Source organism: Ursus arctos, unplaced genomic scaffold (assembly GCF_023065955.2).
Source record: "Ursus arctos isolate Adak ecotype North America unplaced genomic scaffold, UrsArc2.0 scaffold_19, whole genome shotgun sequence".
Taxonomy (NCBI): domain Eukaryota; kingdom Metazoa; phylum Chordata; class Mammalia; order Carnivora; family Ursidae; genus Ursus; species Ursus arctos.
Genome location: NW_026622863.1, coordinates 52,052,887 through 52,077,484, shown reverse-complemented (window position 1 = coordinate 52,077,484; position 24,598 = coordinate 52,052,887). Strand labels below are relative to the sequence as shown.

The 24,598-nt window shown below is 40.9% G+C and overlaps 1 protein-coding gene across 1 annotated transcript; it reads left to right on the top strand.

The window, feature by feature from the left end:
• Positions 1-16: 16 nt before the first annotated feature.
• ZSCAN4 (zinc finger and SCAN domain containing 4) lies at positions 17-24,598 on the top strand. The gene is made up of 4 exons (XM_057313947.1): positions 17-524; positions 22,081-22,583; positions 23,121-23,286; positions 23,376-24,598. Exons 2-4 carry the CDS (start codon positions 22,188-22,190, stop codon positions 24,116-24,118), a joined length of 1,305 nt encoding a protein of 434 aa, XP_057169930.1. The 5' UTR covers positions 17-524; positions 22,081-22,187; the 3' UTR covers positions 24,119-24,598.

Genomic DNA, 24,598 nt, shown 5'->3' with positions numbered 1-24,598 from the left:
TGTTGGGGTTCCCAATGCTTTGTGTGCCTCAGAAATGACAGTCTGATGAAAGAAAATAGCTCTCTTTCCAGCTTTGGCCTAATTTACATTGTTGCCTGAGGTCTCCTAGGAAAGACTGCAGGACCTTGTCCTAATTTGTGGACTGGGTATCGGGATTTTTTTGTGGGCTCAGAGAACACCCTGAGGAGTCAGGAAGTTGTGACAACCTCCAGTGCTTCTGAGAACTACATGAATTGTTTTTCTTTTTCACAGTGGATGTCACATAATGCTCAGTAGTGGTGAGGGGAATCTCTACCCCAGGTCCTACAAAGGAGCCATGTGCCCTGATACTCACAATTCACTAGGCTAGTGTCATGGTGAGACTACAGGGCCCTGGGGGAACTATAATTGGTACAGTAACACTCCAGTGGAGAAGACTGCAGCAAAGTAGATGACATGTGCCCCTTCTAACATTGCATCAACAAATGCTCCAGTGACTGTGACTGTGCAGGATCAGTGTGCACAGAAACTCTCAGGACCTCCAGGTATGTGCATCTTTTGTGTCTGAGGTCTTTGTCAAAGAAAATAAGCTGTTGGTTTTCTGGATTCCCAAATCCTTTCTGGTATGTTCACCTAAAGGCCAGTTCTACACAGATAGGGAAACAAGCATACAGAGAAAGGAGATCCCTTAGTCCCTGAATGTGGCACTGTGACCTAGCCAGCATTCCTGCTCAATGAGTGGAATGGATTTACTTGCTCATAAATATTTGCTACCACTAAGGCAACGTTGCTCCTCCAAAGTCATCAGGAAAGAGTCAGTATAGGGCTGCCAAACCTGATTTTATGAAAAGAGTGGGAGATCTTGGGTTTTGTATTTTTTGTTTGTTTTTTTGGGAACTGTTTCATAGAACTTTATTCAGGTATAGTTGACATGCAATTTATTGCACATATTTGAGATGTACAGTTTGTTAAGTTTGACATACATATAAACCCATAAAACTTCATCATAATCATGATTATGAACATGTCCATCACCCCTAATTTGCCTCATGTCATTTTATAATCTGTCTTTCCCCTCTCCAGGCAACCTTTGATTTACCTTCATTTATAGTGAATTAGTTTGTATTTTCTAGAATTTTATATGATTTGAGCCAAAAAGTGTTTATTTTTTGGTTTCATTCATGATTTGTAATTATTTTGAGATTCTTCAGTGATGCTTATATAAGTATTTCACTCTATTGCTGCATAGTATCTTTTCTGTGGATATACCATTTGTTTATCCGTTCATCTGTTAGGGGCCTATGGTACCTCATTTTAGCAATTGCAAATAAAGGTGCTAGAACATTTGTGTATAACTTAATATGTATATATGTATTTTTCAAGTCTCTTGTGTTAGTAACTCAGAGTAAATGCCTGAGTCATAGAATAGGTGAATGTTTATTAAGAAACTGCTTAAACTGATCTAAAATGATTTTTTGCTTCTGCATACCTCCCAGGAGTGCGTGAGCATTCCAATTCTTTCACATCCTTGCCAGTACATGGCATCAGTCTCTTGGTTCAGTCTTTGGAATTTACCTTTTTAATAAGCAAGCAGTAACTTTAATTGCATTTGCCTAAGGATTTATATTGTTGAATATTTTTTTCTTCTGTTTGTTTGTCATCTGTATATCTTCTCGATAAAATGTTTGTTCATATCTTTTGCCTTTTTCTTTTACATGAATTGAGGCTATTTCCTTTTTTATTAACAAAGAAACAGCTTATTTTTGTTCCTCAGGTGTACACCACTATGTACAAGGTAAGACTACATACACCACACACTTTTAACTTTAATCTGCATTAACTATGTATTTTCCATCATGTTCTTAAGTCTAGACTTTAAGTAATACATGTAAGTCCTGGTTTGTAGTGTCTTTTAAGTTCTCTGGTGTAAATACTCTCACTGTGGCCAATTTCAAGCTACCAATGTGATGTCGCTGAGCACAGTTGGAAAGAGTTGCCAGAGGCACAGCATTCGATTTCCACCCTTCTGATCTAGTAGCTGCAAATAGCCTGTAGAACATAGGCGATAATAAAACATACTAAAATGATTAAGGTGCAACAGGTTGAGAAGATTTATTTAATAGAGCTATAATTAGCAACTATAAACTGCACATAGTTAAGATATACATTTGAATGTTTTCATACATCCTTAACACCCCTGAAACCAAAAATTTCATTGAAAACAAAAGAAGATCTATAATACTGATGATAATTCAGTTAAATACTTCAATTGTTCAAGAAACAAAAACAAAGCAGGCACGATATTTGAAATACAGGAAATTCTTGGGAAAACATCAAACTTCAAAGATGTTTTTCTCATAAAGGATCAGCAAGAATGCAAATTAACAGTTGAGATGCAATTTGCCAACATTTTATTTTGGGGTTAAATTGTGTTTTTATTATGAACCCTCTGGAAATTTGTATCTTTGTTTGGTTGACAGAAAAACCATGAATAATCCAACATAATTCTCAGCTTGGAGTTCCATAAAATGATTGGCGAATTTCAATAAATTTGAAAACATTCGGAGGGAATATTTAGAGTTTAAAGTGTTAGGCTCTCCACATTCTTGATATCATCACCCATATTTAACTGAGGAACAAGTCCTGGCCTTTAATTTCTCAAGTATTTTTCCCAGTGCATATAAATTAAGGTTTATTGAAATCGCTTACATTCAGTTGCCCATATTGGGTATGTTTTTTAATAACAAGAATACAAGTAGGGGCGCCTGGGTGGCTCAGTCGTTAAGCGTCTGCCTTCGGCTCAGGGCGTGATCCCAGAGTCCTGGGATCGAGCCCCACGTCAGGCTCCTCTGCTGGGAACCTGCTTCTTCCTCTCCCACTCCCCCTGCCTGTGTTCCCTCTCTCACTGGCTGTCTCTCTCTCTCTGTCAAATAAATAAATAAAATCTTAAAAAAAAAAAAAATAGTGAGGAAAATCCTTTAAAAAAAAAAAAAAAGAATACAAGTAGCACTCATGTTTGGAGAAGATAATAGCTGTCTGTTGTCCCCCTGCCTCAAATCCAGGGCTGGATCTCAGAGAACACATCTCACTAGCTATAATCACAGCTGTCCACAGACATCTGGCAGGGGTTAAATACATTTGTGTAAATTTATCCTCATTTATTTAAATGAAAATTTTTAAGTTAAAAAATAAGAACAAAAGGAAGTAGTAGGCAAAAGTCAATAGGCAAAACAATTGAATCAATTAAGTAAGAGAAAAGAAACTGGAAAAGGGCTAGGAATCATTTTGAAGGTACACCAAGAATATATTTAGCATACAATTAGGTAAGGTTCATTGACTTGTAGGAAGTAACCAATTTCGTTTACATCTGAGAAACCACAGTAGATATTTAAGAATCCTCAGAGGAATGTCATTTCATGGTAAGTTACTGCTGCCATGGTCCCACCCATTAAAGTCCCTATATTCGCTCACATAATTGAAATGAATGAAGCTATTCAGTTGTCTGCTGGCAAATAGTTTGCTGTTTGATATGTTCTATTCAGTGCCTATTTCAGCAACCTTTCAATCACATTCACTCTCAAAGGTGAATTCAACAGTTTATTACTTTACTCGATTTCCTATGGGATACGTCAGAAGTTCAGCCATCACATATGACCTCTACTGGCAAAACTCTAATTGGTTTTAGCTGTCCCCAGGCACCCATGTATAGCACTACACTGATGACATCCTCCTCTGAGGGAACTTACTAGACACACAGGATATGCAAACAATCATTGTGCTCACAGAGAGCAGATGGGCTCTTGCCCCCCCCCCCGCCCCCCGTAAAGTTCAAGGTCATTCTACCTCAGTGAGTCTTAGGTTCATCTAGCCTAAGGGTCACTCTACTCCTGATGTTGTTAAAAGGCAACTTCTAATTTTGTCAGCTGCAATAGGTCTCAAGCAGGCCAAACCTAAGTTAGTCTTTCTGACTTCTGAAGGCAACATATTCTCCATTTACAAATACTGCCAAGGTTAATTATGCACTCACCCACAAATCAGCCTACTTTTGGGATCTTTACAATGAAAAGCCCTGGATTCAGTTCAGATGGCTATACAACAGGCCCATCTTTTATTGCCTCTGGCAACCACGTTGTGGACGTTCTGGTGCTCACCTCCTATGTTTCTTTTTTTTTTTTAAAGATTTTATTTATTTATTTGACAGAGACAGCCAGCGAGAGAGGGATCATAAGCAGGGGGAGTGGGAGAGGAAGAAGCAGGCTACCAGCGGAGGAGCCTGATGGGCTCTATCCCAGAATGCTGGGATCACGCCCTGAGCTAAAGGCAGATGCTTAATGACTGTGCCACCCAGGTGCCCCTCACCTCCTATGTTTCTTAGAGTCTCTGGACCACTCATGCTGGCAGTAAGTTACCTATAAGCTTTTCTGGTGCAGAAAGCTGCCTGTTTTGACTCCACATTACAAGCCCTTTGAGCAACAACTGCTGGCTGCATGGAGCCCTTTTGGAAATGGAGGCTCTCACAGGACCTGAACCTGTGACACTCTGCACTCAGTTACTCATTATTTCCTGGGTCATGAAGGCAACATTCCACAAGCTCGGCATGACCATCAAGGTTTTGATATGGGATGGAGCCAAACCTGGACCCTCTGGTCTATCCCACCTGAAGCAAGAGGGCCTTACCTGTCTTCTGTCTCTGGCTAGATGCCACAGTGCTGAAGGAGGGCACCCTTCCCCTGGACCTTGATTACCTGGGGATACCTTTAGGATCATCTAAGTGAACAACAAAGGGAGATCACATCCTATAGTGATAATGATGCCACCAGTGCATGTGATGGAATTCTCTGGAGAGCTGCTGCTTTTCTTCCTCTAAACAGGATATCCCTGAAAATGGACCCAAGAGTCAATACAAGTGGCCTAACCCCAGGCAGTCATCTTAGCATTGAGGGATGCCTGGCCAACAGATGACCCCAATGACACTTCACAGACACCTGTGCCATTGCCAATTCTAGTTCTTTGGTGCAACCAATGGCAATAATAATTTCTCATTCAAGACTTCCCCCTCTGGGGTGAAGAACTTTACCCCAAGATACTAATTAAGGTCACCTATGTCTTTGTCCATGCCAAATTTCATGCTATTAGGGCCTCGTTTAATTCCCAAGCTGATAGTTTGGGACAGTTTTCAAAACCTTAGGTGGAAACTTTGTCAGGTAACCCACCAGATCCCATTCGTCTTTCTTTGGCGCAATGGACCCATGATATCAGTCACAGAGGAACCTCAGCCGCTGAAGCTTGGGCTAAACTCAAAGGGCTTCCCCCACTGTCCTGTCATGGCCTGCATGGTGACAAGTCAATGCATTCTGTGGGAACACTATCATTGGCAATACAAGGGAGGGGTGCCATCCCAGAGGGATCTCACTCCTATAGTCACCAGCAGATCAATTTTATCAGACGTCTGCCTGCCTTTGCCAATGCCACTTATTATGACTTAACAGTAGTGAATACCTACCCATACATCTTATTTGTCCACCCAGCTAAACATGCCACTGATGCAGCTACCATACAAAACCTTACAGAAACACTCCTCATTCCCTTTAGATTTCCAGACAATATCAACATTGAATGAAGATGCTCTCACTTTAGAACAAGTCGTTCAACAGATGTTTCGCCTTCCCTATCAGTCCCAGGCTGCTGGTCTTATAGAATGATAGAATGCCTCAACGCCTTACTTGAATCTTTTGGAAATTAGAAACAACAAATGATCTTATAAATGGGTCTCCCTCCTACCACTGGACCTCATTATACTAAATTCCCAGCCCTTGGGTCCCTCTACTCAATATCAAAATGCACTGAAATCCGTTGCCTTTGCTTCCCTTCTGCAGTGACACTTCACATATCAGCATCTACAAAGATCATATTGATTAGGCATTCCTCCTTGTTCTTCCTCCTCTTATATCTGTCTTTTTTGGTCTTGTCCCAGTCCTGAGTGGGATGGAGACCAGGTCAAGGCTTGAGTTACTGTGAGATATGATCATCTCACTATCAAATGTCCCTTTGGCGATCTGCCAGAGTTATTTGGCACCCTGATAAATGTTAATTCTTTTAGCCTACACCGCCAGCTTTGCCAAATATTCCTGGCTATGAAAGATACTTAATTTTCAAACACCTGTAATAATCTCACTTAGGAAGTAGAGATCTATGTCCAGAACGCACACCCACAGCAGTGTGGATAGCAGAGAGGCCAAGAAAGACTAAAACTGGGCTTACCTAGCAAGATATTCCACTAAGGAATGCAGGTTCCCTCCAACTACATAGACCTGAAATGGGAACATCACCCAGCCCACCCTAAGCCAATGTGGTCAGTGGGCCCTCGGTGCTTCAGGTTATAGCACTCACACAAAACAAATACTATTGCTCAGCCTTCTGGCTTCTCGTAGCTTTGTTACACCTACTTTGGGTTGGTAATAGCATGGGCCTGGAACACTGCAGGCCATGAGCAGACCCCACCGGGCAATGCAACAGCCATCTGGCTTTATTTTGGCACACTGACACCCATGCCCTCTTAAACATCACAGCCATAGCTACCCACTAATTAGCACCATAATTTTGTTCCCATCTCACTGGCAAAATTTGATACGGTTGGACATGCCATAAGTTTCCCTTTCAACTGCCTGACCATGCTGAAGCCTACTCAGATGATCTTAAACTTTGGCCATAGCACTACCCACACCCTTTTGATCTATTTGGCTGGACACATTTCCATCTCTAAACCTTGATTGTTCTTCTGGCCTTCCCTTTAAAAAACAACTCCCATCTAGTCAGGATGGTCACTATAATGTGATGACCAAAATACTTACTGACAACATAGAAATTCTTGGTTGCTCATGTCAAATGCTAAGACCAAGATTTTAGCCCCCAAGGACTGTTTTTATAAATAACACTCTTTTCTTCAGGTATATATTGCTTCACCTCAGACTTCTCTTAATTTGATTTGTACCTTCTCCATTTGGGGGCTAAATATAACCTTTTGACCTCCTGCCAAAAAAAGTTCTGTATCGTGATTGTGGAGGTAGTTAATGAATCTACACACATGATAAAATTGCACAGAACTACACATACACACAAGTACGTGTAAAATGGTAACTTTGAAAAAGTTCTGAAGATTGAACCAATGTTAAATTCCTGGTGTCCATAGTAAGATTATGTCGGATGTTACCATAGGGGAAATGAAGTGAAAGCTACTCTGCACTATATTTGCAACTTCTTGTGAATCTATAATTATTTCAAAATAACGCATTTTTAAAAAATCATGTGTCTGTCTTGCTAAATCCTTCCCACAACTTCCCAGAACGGTCAGAATAAAATCCAAATTTCTCATCATAGCTTATGAAACCATGTTCATCAGCCCCTTTCCCCTCATCCCTCCAACCATCACTCTCATCTTCCAGCCCTACTGGACTTCACTTGATTCCAAACAAGCCACCCTCTCACTAGCTTTGGAGTCTTGGTACATGCTTTTCTCTTTGCCGAGAATCTTTTCTCACCTTTGCACCAGGATGGGGTCTTCACTGAGCTGTATAATATCATCTGTTATTTAATGTTTGCTTCACTTTCTGTGCTGTATAGTTTTATGTCCCTTTTTCCACTTTTACAGACATGAATCCTGAAGCCTGGGGAAAGTAGACATGACCAAGGTCAGCCAGTTGGTTATGGGCACAGCTCAGATGATTTAGAATCCCAGTCTGTCCCCAGACTCAAGCACTTAGCTACTAGCTGCCCTACCCCTTTTCACACGTGAACTGGAAGAAAAGATAAAGAGCCAAGAGACCCAGTTCTCAGCTTCATCCTAGTTTTGTTATGAAGACAATAAAATCTTGAGGTTATGTTTACTTCAAAAAATAATGAAATAAAACAAATATGGAAATGCAAAAGACCTATACGAGTTAAAACATTTTCTTTAAAATAGAACAAATTTGGACCTTAAAGATCTGATTTCAAAACTTATTAAAGCTATAATAATGACAGAGTGTGGCATTATTCTGAAAAAAAGTGTGATGTCCCCATTCACACATACACAAAACCCTCAACTCTTACCTCAAAACGTTCACAAATTAACCCCAAATGGCACATAGACCTTAATATAAGAAACAAAAATATATACCATCTCAAAAATAACATAGGAGGAATGCTTTTCATCCTTGTTTTAGGCCAAGATTTTTTACATAGGAAAAAATAAACACAAACCATAAAAGAAAAATATAAACTAGACTGTAATAAAATTAAACATTTCTTGCAGTTCAAAAGATACTGTCAAGAAAAGGAAAACTAGCTACAGCCTACAAAAAAATATTTGCAAAACCTGTATCTGATAATTGGCGGGGATCCAGAATATGTAATAAGATAAACAACATTACTAAATATTAGGCATAATATTTTAACACATATTTCACTGAAGATGATATATGAATGGTAAATAAGCATATGAAAATAAACTCAGCATTATTAATATTTAAGGAAATACAAATGAAAACAACAATGATATACCACTTCACATACTCATTTCGGTGGGAAACATTAAAAGCCTGACAAAACATTGAAAGTTGAAGGTATTAAAAGAACCAGAACTCTCAGACATTGCTGGTGGGAATGCAAAATAATAACAGTACATTTGGAAAATACTGGCAGTTAACAAAGTTAATAATCCACTTATTATTTGATGCAAACTTCTTCATAACCACAAGAGAAATGAAAACCTGTATTTGCACATTCCCATCAAATTTATTCTCAAAGCCAGACACTAGATAACAAAAACAAACATCCGTCCACAGATGAATGGTAAGAAATTATATTTATAAATGGAATACTCCTCATGAATATGAAGCAATGAACTACTAGTACAAGGAAAAGCCCATCAATATCAAAAGCATTATAATTAGTATGGATGTGTGCATCATCTTTATCAACAGCTGTCTTAGAGAGATCAGAAGACTTCCTACTGAGAGGGGATGTTAGCAACTAACAAAACCACAGGAAGCCTGGGACGTGGCCTGGGTGCCCAACTCTGATGGGCCAGCCTGCAGTGAAGGAATAAAAAATTTGTTCCTCTCCTCTGAGCTATACTAAATGGAGAAAGATTGAGGGCCACTGGGAGATGGGAGAGAGCTTTTCAATTCACACTATGATCTCCACCAGCGTATCAATCTCCCTTTCCCACCCGTCCTGTCCCAGACCCTACCGCATCTGCTTCACTTCATTTTTATTTTTTTTAAAGAATTTATTTATTAATTTATTTGACAGAGAGAGACAGCCAGTGAGAGAGGGAACACAAGCAGGGAGAGTGGGAGAGGAAGAAGCAGGCTCCCAGCGGAGGAGGGAGCCCAATGTGGGGCTCGATCCCAGGACCCTGGGATCAGGCCCTGAGCCGAAGGCCGGCGCTTAATGACTGAGCCACCCAGGTGCCCCCATCTGCTTCACTTTAAATGAGCTGCACCATTTCCCAGTGAGGAAATTCTGGCCTCTCTTTGCCATTCCTACCAGCTTCTATACATATACCCTCTGGTCACATTGTCATGGTGCCCACAACAATGGTCACTTGTACATCCTTCTTGTCCCCTGAGTCACCCATAGTGTGTGTCTTCCTGCCTCATCCCTGAACGTCTTCTGCCACCTCCTCTCACATGCCTCAGAGTCCAGCAACTTCAGGATCTCGTGTGCACGCCCAACTTAAGCCGTTGAATCTCCTACCCATGTGTCTTCTGCTGGGTCACCACATACTTTCCCCTTCATTTTGGAAATACTTACATCCAGATCTTGGTAACTCTACTTTCATTTCTTTATTCCACAATGATGTTTAGTAGCATTATGTACTAGCCACTGTTTCAGAAGCATAAAGCAGAAGAATTTCCCTTCCCACAAGTTGGATCACAACGTTAGCTCTTTTATGCTTTCTACTTCATTCTTGTATCCTTTGCCTACAGACTTCATCTTCATTCTGATCATGTGACTCACTAATTCTTTAAATATTTCATTCTATTTCTTCTACCCAGTCCTATCTTTATAAACATTTTCTGTGGCCAATTTTTCTTAATTTTTTAGCATATCTTCTTCTTTCTATGGCTTTTGTCTTTCTCCATCTCCTTGATTATTTTTTTTTAAGATTTGTTTACTTATATGGATCCCAAAGCCATCTTGACGTTTCTGCTCTAGAGAGCAAGCAAGCAGGGAAAGGCACAGACGGAGAGAGAGAATCCTGAAGCAGACTCCCCACCCAGCACAGGGCTCCATCTCACAACCCTGAGATCATGACCCAAGCAGAAACCAAGAGTTGCTAACCAACTGAGCCACCCAGGCGACCCTCCTTGATTATTTTATCTGCTTATTTGAATTTCTTTGTACTCTCTTCCATCATTGTTTTCCAGATGTCATATGTTATTTACTATGATTTTTTGTGATTTTTGTGATTTTTCCATATCTAATTACTTTCCCTGGATGTATGAGTTGCTCTGTCTCATGTGTGTATGGAGGAAAGGCCAAAGTCAGGCCATGTGCTCTGGTAGATGCAATGAGTATGAAACAACCAGAGGGGGTCAGGGAAAGGAGCCCTGCTCCCACTATATTAGGCAATCAGGTCATTGGTTTTCAGCTTAACTTGGCCAGGGTGCAGGCATCACCTGAACTGTCATCCAAAAGGTCTGTGGGATGAGAGAGGATGGCACAACAGCCCAGGGGCAGCTGATCAGCCTGACTGACTGCTCTTCCTTTCCTCTTGCCCTGCTGTTGCTGCCTATTCCAGCCCCACGGATAGGAGGTGGTACTCGAAAGTATTGGCTGTCCTAAGGCCCTGTAGATGATAAATGAAATAGCTTTCTTTAGCTTGTCCTCAGCTCTGGGCTCTCATCCAGACAAGTCGGAGATGGCCTAGATTTCCCCGTATTTTGGAACAGGACTCTGGAAGTTGCTCTCCTCTGTGCTTCCTTCTTACTTCTAATTTCTCTACCTTAATTTTGGGTTGTAGACAGCAGGCCTTGAAAGAGCACCACATCTCCTGGATCCCAAAGCCATCTTGACGTTTCTGCTCTATACATCCTTCTGTGGTTCATCTGATGTTGCCCTCCCTGTAGCTGCCATTTCTGTTTAGGCCACACCCTCTCACATCTGGAATATTTATTTCAAATGGACACATAATTAATGAGAACTTCCAAGTACCTAGCTCTATATAAACCACTCCAGATACAGTATAGAAAAAAAAAATGTCTGTGAGTTGGTTAAATTCTATGGGGAGTGACAGATAATAAACAAGACAAGTAAGACGAATATAGTTGTCTGATGAAGATCATTTCTATGGAGAAAAATAAAGCAAAGAGGATGACTAAAGACTGCCTGGTGGGAGTGGGGCACTGAGATGTGAGGAAACACATCTAGTGCAGTCCCAGAGAGAAGTTGAGGAGCGCTGTGGGTCCCTTTCCCAGGAGCAAAGGGAAGGGGGAATAAAGACCCAAGGTGGGAGTGAGGCTGCTGATGGGAACTGTGGGAGCCTGTGAGGCTGTGGCAGAGGGGCCACTGAGGCAGACAGGCCACTGAAACCAGATCAATAGGGTCTCCAGGCCACTGTCAGGAAGCTGGTTTCACACTGTGTCTGTGACACTCAGGGTGTGGTCCGAGGGCACTGCCATTCTCCACACTTGCTCCTGTCTTTGGAGAAGAAATTACCTAAGCAAAGAGTAAGTGTATAAACTCGGAACAAGTTACAGACATTTTATGTCTGTTGAATCTGGTGACATAAAAGCCCTTGCACTTTGTATGCCTTTATTTTCTTGTTGGCTTTGCATTTCTGTTAATTCATTTTTTTAAAAAAAGATTTTATTTATTTATTTATTCAACAGAGATAGAGACAGCCAGAGAGAGAGGGAACACAAGCAGGGGGAGTGGGAGAGGAAGAAACAGGCTCATAGCGGAGGAGCCTGATGTGGGGCTCGATCCCATAAAGCCGGGATCACGCCCTGAGCCGAAGGCAGACGCTTAACTGCTCTGCCACCCAGGCGCCCCTGTTAATTCATTTTTATTGCATTTTGTGAAACCGTAAGTCTGTGACATTTTGGAGAATAGGGAGGTCCTTCGGCAAAGGTGGTTGGCACTCTGGCAGACTGACTCTGGAAGCCATTGGGGAGCTTCTGCAGAGGAGGGACATGATCAGATGGTTATACAGAGTCCTTGTGACAGCTGCTTTGAGGATAGAAAACTGGCAGGAGGAGAGGAGGCCAGACAGGAGCCGACCCCACCAGTGAGGCATGGTGGGGGCTGCATAGTTGAAGGTGAAAGTGGCTTGATTCTGGATATGACTGGAAAGTAAAGGACAGACCGATGATGTTTGGATTGCCCCACAGGTCCCTTCCCTCAAAAAAGCCATTCCTTCTGCTTCCCCAACTCTCCCTCATCATGTACTCGGTGGTCATTTCCACTACAGTCAGGAAACAGAAATGTTGAGTTTCCCAAAATCTATTCACTCCACTTCTTCCCAGTGAGTACAGGGCACCCCTTCCAGCCACATTTCAAACCAGGGATCTCTCACCATTGTAACTCCTCCATCTCTGACAGATGAGTTTCAGACATCATGCACTTTCTCAACATAAAATAAGAACCCATCTCTCCCTTCCCATTGAAATGATCTTAGTCTCAGCCCCTGTGGTCTTTTTTTCTGGACTAGGAACCCCTCCTGCAGGTCCAGGTCCCCTCCTCTGGTGGGTCAGATCACCCTCAGACTCACCAGCCTGGGACTGACACAGGAAGAGAGAACAGTAACCTTGTTCTCTGCCAAACTTGCCATCCACAAATCTCAGAAAATTTGAAAGTATTAGCAAGTTTGTGTGAGATTCACTTAAGACAAAACTTGGTGACAGTTTATATGAGACTAATGTTAATCTTTGTACTCCCACTCTGTGAGTGTTGCTACATTTCACTGCAGAAATAGTGTGTTCCAGGACAGCTGCATGGCTCAGTCAGTTGTGTCTGCCTTCAGCTCAGGTCATGATCCCAGGGTCCTGGGATTGAGCCCCACATCAGGCTCTCTGCTTGGGGGGGAGAGTCTACTTCTCCTTCTGCTTCTCCCCCTGGTTCGTGCTCTCGCTCTCTCTCTCTCAAATAAATAAATTTTTTAAAGTTCTTTTAAATTTTTTTTCAAAAAAGAAATATTAGTGTGTTTAGAGAGGATAGTCCATATGGCAGAGGAGTAGGAGACTTTAGTTTTGTCTGGTCCCCAGAATTCAGCTAGATGGCTATCAAATCATTCTGAACACATGGGAACTCAACCAGAGATCTAAGGAAAGAATAGCTGCAACTCTACAAATAGGAAAGTGACCACTTTCTGCAAGGTACGAGGTGCAGAGAAGTGAATCCGAGGTGATATATGGGAAGATAAACTGCGATTTATCATGCTAATGGACATCAAAAGAAAGCTGGAGTAGCAATCCTTATACCAGATAAATTAGATTTTAAACCAAAGACTATTATAAAAGATGAGGAAGGACACTATATCATAATTAAAGTGTCTATCCAACAGGAAGATCTAACAATTGTAAATATTTATGCCCCTAACATGGGAGAAGCCAATTATATAAACCAATTCATAACAAAATTAAAGAAACACATTGATAACAATACAATAATAGTAGGGGACTTTTAACACCCCACTCGCTGCAGTGGACAGATCATCTAAGCTGAAGATCAACAGGGAAACAATGGCTTTGAATGACACACTGGGCCAGATGGACTTCATAGATATAGTCAGAGCATTCCATCCTAAAGCAACAGAATACACATTCTTCTTCAGTGCACATGGAACATTCTCCAGAATAGATCACATACTGGGTCACAAATCAAGTCTCCACTGGTACCAAAATATAGGGATCATTCCCTGCATATTTTCAGACCACAGTGCTTTGAAACTTGAACTCAGTCACAAGAGGAAATTTGGAAAGAACTCAAATACATGGAGGTTAAAGAGCATCCTACTAAAGAATGAATGGGTCAGCCAAGAAATTAAAGAATTCTAAAAATTCATGGAAACAAATGAAAATGGAAACATAACTGTTCAAAATCTTTGGGATGAAGCAAAGGCAGTCCTAAGAGGGAAGTATATAGCAATACAAGCCTTTCTCAAGAAACAGAAAAGGTCTCAAATACACAACCTAATCTTACACCTAAAGGAGCTGGAGAAAGAACAGCATATAAAGCCAACCCCAACAGGAGAAGAGAATTAATAAAGATTAGAGCAGAAATCAATGAAATAGAAACCAAAAGAACAGTAGCACAGATCAATGAAACTAGGAGCTGGTTCTTTGAAAGAATTAATAAGATTGATAAACCCCTAGCCAAACTCATCAAAAAGAAAAGAGAAAAGACCCAAATAAATAAAATCATGAATGAAAGAGGGGAGATCACAACCAACACCAAAGAAATACAAACAATTATAAAAACATATTATGAGCAGCTATATGCCAACAAATTAGGCAATCTGGAAGGAACGATGCAGTCCTAGAGCCGTATAAACTACCAAAGCTGAAACAGGAAGAAATAGAAACCTGAACAGACCCATAACCAGCAAGGAAATTGAAGCAGTATAATAAAAAATCTCCCAATAAACAAGAGTCCAGGGCTGGATGGCTTCCCAGGGGAATTCTACCAAAATTTCAAGATTTAACACCTACTCTTCTGAAGCTGTTTCAAAAACAAAACAAAACAAAACAGGAATGGAAAGAAAACTTCCAAACTCTTTCTATGAGGCCAGGATTACCTTGAACCCCAAACCAGACAAAGACCCTACCAAAAAGGAGAATTACAGACCAATATCCCTGATGAACATCAATGCAAAAATTCTCACCAAAATACTAGCCAATAGGATCCAACAGTACATTAAAAGGGTTATTCTCCACAGCCAAGTTGGGATTTATTCCTGGGCTGCAAGGGTGGTTCAACAACTGCAAATCAATCAATGTGATACACTACATTAATAAAAGAAAGGACGAGAACCATATGGTCCTCTCAATACATGCAGAAAAAGCATTTGACAAAATACAGCAAGGACCCTTTCTTGATTAAACTCATTACAGTGTAGGGATAGAGGGAACATACCTCAATATCATAAAAGCCATATACGAAGAGCCCACAGTGAATATCATTCTCCATGGGGAAAAGCTCTCAGTTTTGCCTTAGGTTCCTAAGGTCAGGAACATGGCAGGGATGTCCCCACTCACCACTGCTGTTCAAAATAGTACTAGAAGTCCTAGCCTCAGCAATCAGACAACAAAAAGAAATAAAAGGCATCCAAGTCTGCAAAGAAGAAGTCAAACTCTCACTCTTTGCAGATGACATAATACTCTATGTGGAAAACCCAAAAGTCTCCAGTCCAAAATTGCTAGAATTCATACAGGAATCTAGCAAAGTGACGGGATATAAAATCAACAGACAGAAATTAGTTGCATTTTACACACTAACAATGAAACAGAAGAAAGAGAAATTAAGGAGTCGATCCCATTTACAAATGCACCCAAAACCGTAAGATACCTAGGAATAAACCTAACCAAAGAGGCAAAGGATCTGTACTCAGAAAACTATAGAACACTCATGAAAGAAATTGAGGAAGACACAAAGAGATGGGAAAACATTCCGTGCTCATGGATTGGAAGAACAAATATTGTTAAAATGTCTATGCTACCTAGAGCAATCTGTATATTCAATGTAATCCCTTTCAAAATATCGTCAACTTTTTTCATAGAGCTGGAGCAAATACTCCTAAAATTTGTATGGAACCCGAAGAGACCCCGAATAGCCAAGGGAATGTTGAAAAAGAAAACCAAAGCTGGGGGCATCACATTGCCTGATTTCAAGCTGTACTACAAAGCTGTGATCACCAAGACAGCATGGTACTGGCACAAAAATAGACACATAGATCAATGGAACAGAATAGAGACCTCTATCTGGAAAATTAATATGACATCATATGTTAACTAATTGAATTTAAATAAAAAATCAAAAATTTAAAAAAAGAAATATTAGTGTGTTTGATTGTGATCAATTGCCCCAGCCCCAGGGATGGTTTGGGGTTTTTAAAGATTATTTATTTATTTACGTATTTGAGAGAGAAAGCAGGAGCAGGGGGAGGGGCAGAGGGACAAAGAGACTCCCCACTGAGCACGGGGGTTCTAGCTTGGGCCGGGGGGTGGGGCACGGGCCTGAGGTAGGCAGGGGCTCCATCCCAGGACCCTGAGATCATGACCTGAGCCAAAGTCAGACACTTAACCAACTGGGATACCCAGGCGCCACTCCAGGTTGTTATGTAATAACACATTGGAGAGGCGGAGCTGGAGCCAGATGAAGATTCCATCAGGGATTTAATCAGTGAGCATTTTTATCCAATCACGTCTGTAAATGCATCATTGACCCCACACCCTATAAAAGGGAGGAGCCTTAGGAAGGCCTGTCAGATGAATCCAACTAGGAGAGTGAGTCACATAGCAGCTCAGCTTTCAGCCCAGGATTGCCTCGTTTGAAGTTCAATCTTCCTGAGGTGAGTTTCCAGGATGAAAGGAAAATTTCTGATTTTGTATGTGAGTGTGCACGCATGTGTATGCAGGCATAGCTCTGGGGAGAAAAGTCCTAAGTGCAAAGTTATGGGGGTCCCTCAAGTGTGGGGGATGATCTATTGTGCCAACTTTTCTGTAAAACCTGGCCTGGGGGCGCCTGGGTGGCTCAGTCGCTTAAGCGTCTGCTTTGGGCTCAGGTCATGATCCCAGGGTTCTGGGATGGAGTCCTGAGTTGGGCTCCTTGTTCAGCGGGACGCCTGCTTCTCCCCCTCCCTCTCCCCCTCCCTCTCCCTCTCCCTCTGCCTGCCGTTCCCCCTGCTTGTGCTCCCTCTCTCTCTGTCAAATAAATAAGTAAAATCTTTTTTAAAAAAGCTTTAAAACAATAAAATAAAACCTGGCCTGATTGCAGGAGACTTCTTGTGAAAGTCTTTTCATATGGCTCTGTTATCTTGTGAATTTTATGTTTCTAGTAATTCACTTCTATTACATCTTGTGAACATGTTGGCCCACAGCAGATTAGGATGAGTGAGAAGGAGCTGAAATTTAAAGGTGAGGTGTCAGGTATTTAGCAGACTTTACTGAGTGCTTACCGTGTGCCAGCAAATGCTCCAATAGGCTTCATATGTATTAGCACTTTTAGCTCCCATCGCAACTCTGGGTGCTGGGTGTCATCAGAGATCAGAGCCACCATGACATAGACAAGATAATGTGCCTGAGGTCACATAGCTCGTAAATGCCAGACTCCAGATTAAGAAGCCCAGCAGCCTGGGCTTTGTTTTATTTTGTTTTGAGATATAATTGACGTATAACATTATGTTAGAGGTGTACAACATATGATTTGATATTTTTTTTTAAAGATTTTATTTATTTATTCGACAGAGATAGAGACAGCCAGCGAGAGAGGGAACACAATCAGGGGGAGTGGGAGAGGAAGAAGCAGGCTCACAGTGGAGGAGCCTGACGTGGGGCTCGATCCTGTAACGCCGGGATCACGCCCTGAGCCGAAGGCAGACGCCCAACCGCTGTGCCACCCAGGCGCCCCATGATTTGATATTTGTATATATTGCAAAATGATCACTACAGTAAGTCTAGTTAACATCCATCATCTTACATAGTTTCAATTTTTTTCTTGTGATGAAAACTTTCTTCTTTTAAGATTTTATTTATTTATTTGAGAGAGAATGAGCGCGAGAGGGAGAGAGACCATGAACAGGGGGAGGGGCAGAGGGAGAAGCAGGTTCCCTGCTGAGCAGGGAGCCTGACTCGGGCCAATACTAGGACCCTGAGATCACGACCTGAGCTGAAGAAACGCTTCACTGACTGAGCCACCCAGCGGCCCCTGTGATGAGAACTTTTAACATGGCAGACAGGTTTTTAATTCCAGGGTCTTAGCCATAATAATGCTCCACAGCTGTGTCTTTGTGGGACTGAGTGCATGTCTACAAGTGTGAGGGTATGGCCCCTGTGTGCCTGGGGTAATCCAGAAAGAGATCTTGCAGGGAGGCCCAGACAAAGAAGAGGGCATAGATTTTACAGAAAAAAGGAGAGAAAGGGAGGGAGGCTGAGGTACCTGAATATAAAGAACTGGCCACAACACCTAAGGTGGGGCTGGAGAGGGTGAGACGGCCCTGGCAAGGCCTGCTAAGACCAGGAAGGACTTGGTATTTTCCTTGAGGGCTAGAGGGAGGCATAAAGGGAGTAAAGTGGAGTGTGACCTGAGCAGCTGAGGATTTTAGAAAGGTTGACTAGAAGCTTTGTGATAAATGGATTAGGAAAAGGCAAGAATGTGTTCAACTTTCTACTACAGGGTTTTTTCCAGAATCCATCACTGCTTCATTAACTGATGGGATCAGGGTGGCTAGTCCGATCAGAGCTTGACAACAAGCATGAAATGACATCGACTAACAGAAATTAATTAGGCCTTTGTGCCCATGTATTAATCCTACCACTCACATTTTTTCTGATTTTCGTGGCATGAAATTTGCTTTTTTAAATAAAGATTTTATTTATTTATTTGAGAGAGAGAGAGCATGAATGGCGGGGAGGGACAGACTCCTTGCTAAACTCGGCTCAATTTCAGGACTCCGGGATCATGACCTAAGCCAAAGGCAGATGCTTAACCAACTGAGCCATCCAGGAGCCCCTGAATTTTGCTTTACAAAAAACAAAAACAAAAACAGACAAAAAACAAATCTTCGAAATGTTAACTATATACAAAATGGGGGAAGGACACTAAAATAGATCAATAATATAGAAGTAGAATTAAATCTGTCATTCGTTCAACATCCCAGTGGTGTGCCTACAGTAGCCCAGGTAACGTGATGTGCAGTCAGAAATCAATATTGAGCAATGCAAACTCAATTTCATCTCTACTGGATCCTACACTCAGGTGGAAGAGAACAGGGATTAGAAATGAATCAACATAAAATTGTAACTTTGATAAAAGCAGTGAAGCAAGGACAAATGTTTTTCACAAGGAAGGGTGATTGTTGATAGGAAAAAAAAACAGTGAAGGGAAAGTTTCCTAAGGAATGTATCATTGGACTGACACAGTGGGCATAGCTGGGGAGGGGGTCAATGGGTAGGGTGGGTGCATTGTACAAATGTTTGTGTCTGAGATAGGAGGTGTTTTGACACAGGGTGAGATCATTTGTATGGATTCCCATTTGTCTCTTCTATCTCATTCACTTTATTCTCAACTTTTTCTAATAGTTTGTTTTCTTACAATAACTGGTGGAACATATTTGTACCAGATCATTGCCCTCATTCAATTATATGTCCAATAATAATTTTAGACTTCATTTGCTATTTAAAATTGGACATCTTTATTGAAGTGTAATACTCATACAGAAAATGAAAACATGAAAGTAGATAGCTTGGTGGATTTTTATAGAGAAACACTTATGCATAACCACCTCCAAGATCAAGAGGTGAAATATTGCCAGCTGAAACTGGAAGTACAGCATCCCAGGAATTCTATTCCATTCTGGGATGGGGTCCTCCTGTGGAACCCTCCATATGTGTACCTACCCCAGTATCTACTGTTGTTTCCCAAAGTACCCAAGATCCTAAATAATACTGATAATATCTGTATGCTTTTGAAGTAACATAAATGGGAATAAACAAAATGTATTTTTTTGTTTTCTGCATCATTTCATTCAACATTATGATTTATGGTTATTCCATGTTGCAGGAAGCAGTTCATTCACATTCATTGCTATCCAAAATGACTCTAAGAGTTAATGATAATCTATTCCATCTCTTGTTGGACCCTTAGGCTGTTTACGACGTGAGAATATGAATTATGATGTTATAAACACTCATATATGTCTTTGATATACATGAGTACATTTTTCTGTTGAATAAGTGCCCTGGAGTAACACTGATGAGTCACATCCTGATTACATAAATACAGGTTTAGTAGATACCAGTCAAAACCTTTCCACAGTGAGTACTCACCAGTAGTGACAGAGTTATAGGTGTTCCGATCCGTGCCAACACTCAGTCTATTTGATTTTTGTCATTGTGGCAGGTAGTTCATAGCATGTTATGGTAGTTTTATTGTAAGATACCTGCTTTTGACAAGTACTTTTGACCATTTTTCTATAAATCAGTTTTCTGTTTCATTGATTTGAAAGAGTTTTTGCAAACATTCTGTGTTTTGCATATGTATTGAAAATATCTTTTCCTCTACTGTGCTGCATTTTTTAAATGAATAAATTACTTGATGAACACTACTTCTCATCTTAATGTAGTTCAGTATGTCAGTCTTTTCCTTGGAAAAGGAACTTACTTCTGAGTTCTTTCTGTATTGCATAAAAGATATCTTTTTCTACTACAAGTTCTTAAATATATTCTTCCAGGTCTTCTAAAAGCTTTATTTTACATTTCCGAGATTTTTAAAACCCATCTAGAACTAATTTTTGTAAATAGGGTAGGATGGGGGTCAGAATGAATTTTCCCCTTTATGAATATTCAGTTGACCTAGCACTATTTATTGAAGAAAAAAAAAAAAAAGCTTTCCTGTCAGCACATGCACTTCAGTGTCGTGTTCTACAGAAAGCAAGTGACAGCATAGATAACGATCTGTATCAGCATAACATTCTGTTCCGTTGCCTTATTTGTCTATCCTTGTGTCATGATCACAGTCTTAATGAATATAGTCCCATAATCAGTTTTGTTTTGTGATTATGTAAATCCTGAAATATTATTATTCTTCAGAATTGTCTTGGCTATTCTTAGCCTGTTTGTGTCTATGTAATTTTAGAATCAGCTGTCAATGTTCACACACACACCCACACACACACCACTTGCTGGATTTCCAATGGCATAGCATTGAATTTATACAGCAACTTAGGGATAATTGACGTTTTCCAATTGGAATTGAGTCTTGCAATCCACAAACATGGCTATCCTTTATACATATAATATTTATAATATTGTGTATTTCCGTAGAGGGCTTGCACATTTTCATTGGATTTTTTCTTAGATATTTGATGTTAATGGCAAAGTATACAATTGAATATTTTTTAAATTTAATTTTCAGCTGCTAGTAGCATAATACAATCCAGCTGATTTGGGTAAATTGGCCTTGTATCGGACATCTTGCAAAAATTCACCTTGTCTAATATTTGTAGAATGTTTGATACTTTCTTAGAAACAAAATCAGAACATGTATAAATAATGATATTTGATATATATTCTTGCTTTTTTTTACTGATTAAAGAGTAGTCCAATGTTGCATAGAATTGGCAGTGTCCATCCATCTCTCAATTTTAAAGAGAAAACATTTAAGGATAAGTTTGCTGTATTTTGTATACTTTATGACATCAAGAAAGTTCTCTTTATCCCTAGTTTACTAAATGTCTTTTGGTAATGAGCACTCACTTTCATTAAGCAGTTTTAAAGTACCCAAGGAGATGATTATATTGTGTTTTTCTAAACTCTATTTATGTGGTAATTGACTATTTAATTTTAACCCAACTTTTCATTTTGAAAGTAATCCCCAATTGGGGCACCTGGGTGGCTCAGTTGGCTAAGCATCTGCCTTCCACTCAAGTCATGATCCCAGGGTCCTGGATCAAGCCCCCATCGGGCTCCCAGGGAGCCTGCTTCTCCCTCCCCACTCACTGTGCTTGTGCTCTCTTTCTCTCAAATAAGTAAATTTAAAAAAATACTTAAAAAAAAGAAAGTAAACCCCACTTGTTTTGTGATTTATTATTCTCTTTATATGTCACTGGATTTGATTTGCAAATGTTTTGCTTTCCATTTCTACACCTACCATTTGTGAGAGATCCCAACCTGTAGTGTACCTTTCTTTAATGTACTTGTAAACTTTTGGTATCAGGGAGTTGCTGAACTCATTAACTAAAAGGGGAGCATTCCCACTTTTTTATGCTGTGGGAGAGTTTGTGTAAGATTAGCATTCTTTCTCAAATGTCTAGTAGAATTCATCCATGAACTTATCTGAAACTGAATTTTTTAAATTATGCCAGTGCTGTAATTAATTATATATCTCTTCTATTTCTAGCTTGCACCCTTTAGGTATTTATGAGCTGGTGAAATAGGCGTCCAGAGAAACAAATGAGTAGGAATTGAATATCTAAAGTTGAATGTCTCTGAGAATTCCTGTTAAGAATGGCTTCAGATCTCAGAATCTCATTTCAGGGAGAACCATCTAGGAATGATCCTGGGTCAGAAAACCTACAGCATAAACCCAGTCAAGGCCCAGCCGTTCAGGAAGAAGAGGAGACCTATGAGTTCCCGAGCACACAGCTCAGTTTATTACAAAACAGTAATAACTCATGTGCAAAGCAGGAACTGCAAAATCTCTATAAGTTATTTCACTCTTGGCTGCAACCAGAAAAACACAGCAAGGATGAAATTATTTCTCGTTTGGTCCTGGAACAGTTTATGATCAATGGCCACTGCAGTGACAGGTCCATGTTGAAAGAGAAATGGAATGCAAGTGGCAGAAACCTAGAGAAATTCATGGAAGATCTGACTGACGACAGCATGAAGCCACCCGGATTAGTGAGTAGAGGGTTTTAACTCCTGGGGTGAGGGTCAGAGGTGTGTAAGAATTAAGTATAGCCTGTTGGAGTTGCTTGGAAGTAGAGAAAGAAGGGTTATTGTAGACCCACTTACTTATTAGTTCTCACCAAAGAGACTCTTTACCATGCTAAGTAAGCAAAACCAAAGCAAATGTTTTAAAGGCATCTATTCAGTAGGACATATAAGAGCCAACGTATTAATTGATTTTAGTGAGATGGTAGGAGGGCTCACTAAGAAATTGACAATGGAGCAGAAACCTCCAGAATGGGGAGAAATGCCTTAACACAAGCTCGTTCTTCCCTCAAAAGGCATTAGTATTAGTCTTTACTCATTGAGAGTGACACACTAACTAGAAATTACAATGAACTTTAAGGCCAGCAGGGATAAGGACAGAATAGTGGGTGTGGTAGCATACAGTAGAAGGATCGTGGGAAAGCCTCACGAGAGCAGGTCTTCCACAGAGGCTTCTGTCACTCAACAGATCCATATACAATAGTGATGAGGCTTTGTTTACAGGTCCATGTCCACATGCAGGGACAGGAAGCCCTCTTTTCTGAGAATATGCCTTTAAAAGAAGTCATTGTCCATCTAACAAAACAGCTGTCAGTAGGATCCCCAACAGGAACAGATATGGAGATGCCCTCCTGGACTCCCCAAGATACTTCCCTGGAAACAGGACAAGGTGAGTGGGGTAAGCCGAGGTACCAGAGGGATGCTGTGTGTGGACTCCTCCTTGGGTACAACTTCACTGAGTCACTCCATCCCCCACAGGAGATAAAGAAAACGGTGACAACATTTATCACGTAAATGACAGTATTGCTAGTCAAGGCAATGAAATACCTTCCCTGCTCATTATCCGGGAAGAGGACTGGCCCAGGCCAGAAGAGGACAGTGTTTCTTTGAAGAATCCGCTCAGCTCCAGAAAAGCAGGTCTAGGCATGTCCGGGTCCCAGGAAAGGTCCCTGAAAGGACCCTCATATCAAGATGTCCTTGTGGAGGGGGGACCAGCGTTTCTCTCTCAGTCAATCCAGGTCACCCCTGAGCCTGTTCCTACCCACCAGAGAGCTGAGGGGAACTCCACACGTGGGGGACACCAAGAAAGATGCCGTGAAGCCCAAAACTCATACCGATGTGAAAAGTGTCCCAAGATCTTTAGGTATTTCTCTCAGCTAAAAGCCCATCAGAGAAGACACAATAACGAGAGGACATTTACTTGTGCTGAGTGTAACAGAGGCTTCTTCCAAGCATCAGACCTGCACGTGCATCAGAAGATTCATGCAGAAGAGAAGCCTTTCACGTGCAGCACGTGTGAAAAATCCTTCAGCCACAAAAGCAACCTTCTGGCACATGAGAGAATCCACACGGGAGAGAAGCCCTTTGAATGTTCCCTCTGCCATAGAAGCTACCGGCAGTCATCTACCTACCACCGCCACCTGAGGACTCACCAGAAAAGTGCCTTCAGAGGTGTCTCTTCCACACCAGAAGCTTCCTCGGGTGCAGCCCCACTGGAATGATATGTGAATATGTCTGTAAGTATGTATATTTCCATAGTACTTCCCAATTTAGAACATATAATTTCCTGATTATATTTTCCATTTATTGTCTTCACTAAAATGTAAGTTTAAGGAGGAATTTCGTAGTTTGTTCCCTAGAGTATCTTCGGGTGCCTAGAAAAGTGGCTGACAAATTTCATATAAACAATGAATATCTGTTGAACAGATATGTAATGTTGGTGCTTATTACTTAAAATCCAGGAATGTTCAACCCCAGAACACAAATAGTAGCTCGTGGTGGTCAAGTGATGCTTTCCTTCCTGCTCCCCTGTCCTCTGTCCACACACTTTATCTTTACTGGGCCACATGCACTTAAAAAGGTGGAGAGCAGAGGCAGAAACCCAGAAGTAGGCCTTAGCCTATAAAAGAAAACCTTTATATTCAAATGATATATTTCTGTAATTCACTGGAAATATTAATAGCTAAACTGTACCTAATATG

Excerpts from the sequence above, each read along its gene's own strand:
- ZSCAN4 (XM_057313947.1), top strand. The coding sequence starts at position 22,188 with ATGGCTTCAGATCTCAGAATCTCATTTCAGGGAGAACCATCTAGGAAT. Across the intron at positions 22,584-23,120 it reads GCATGAAGCCACCCGGATTA|GTCCATGTCCACATGCAGGG; the intron begins GTGAGTAGAGGG and ends CTTTGTTTACAG. Across the intron at positions 23,287-23,375 it reads TTCCCTGGAAACAGGACAAG|GAGATAAAGAAAACGGTGAC; the intron begins GTGAGTGGGGTA and ends CATCCCCCACAG.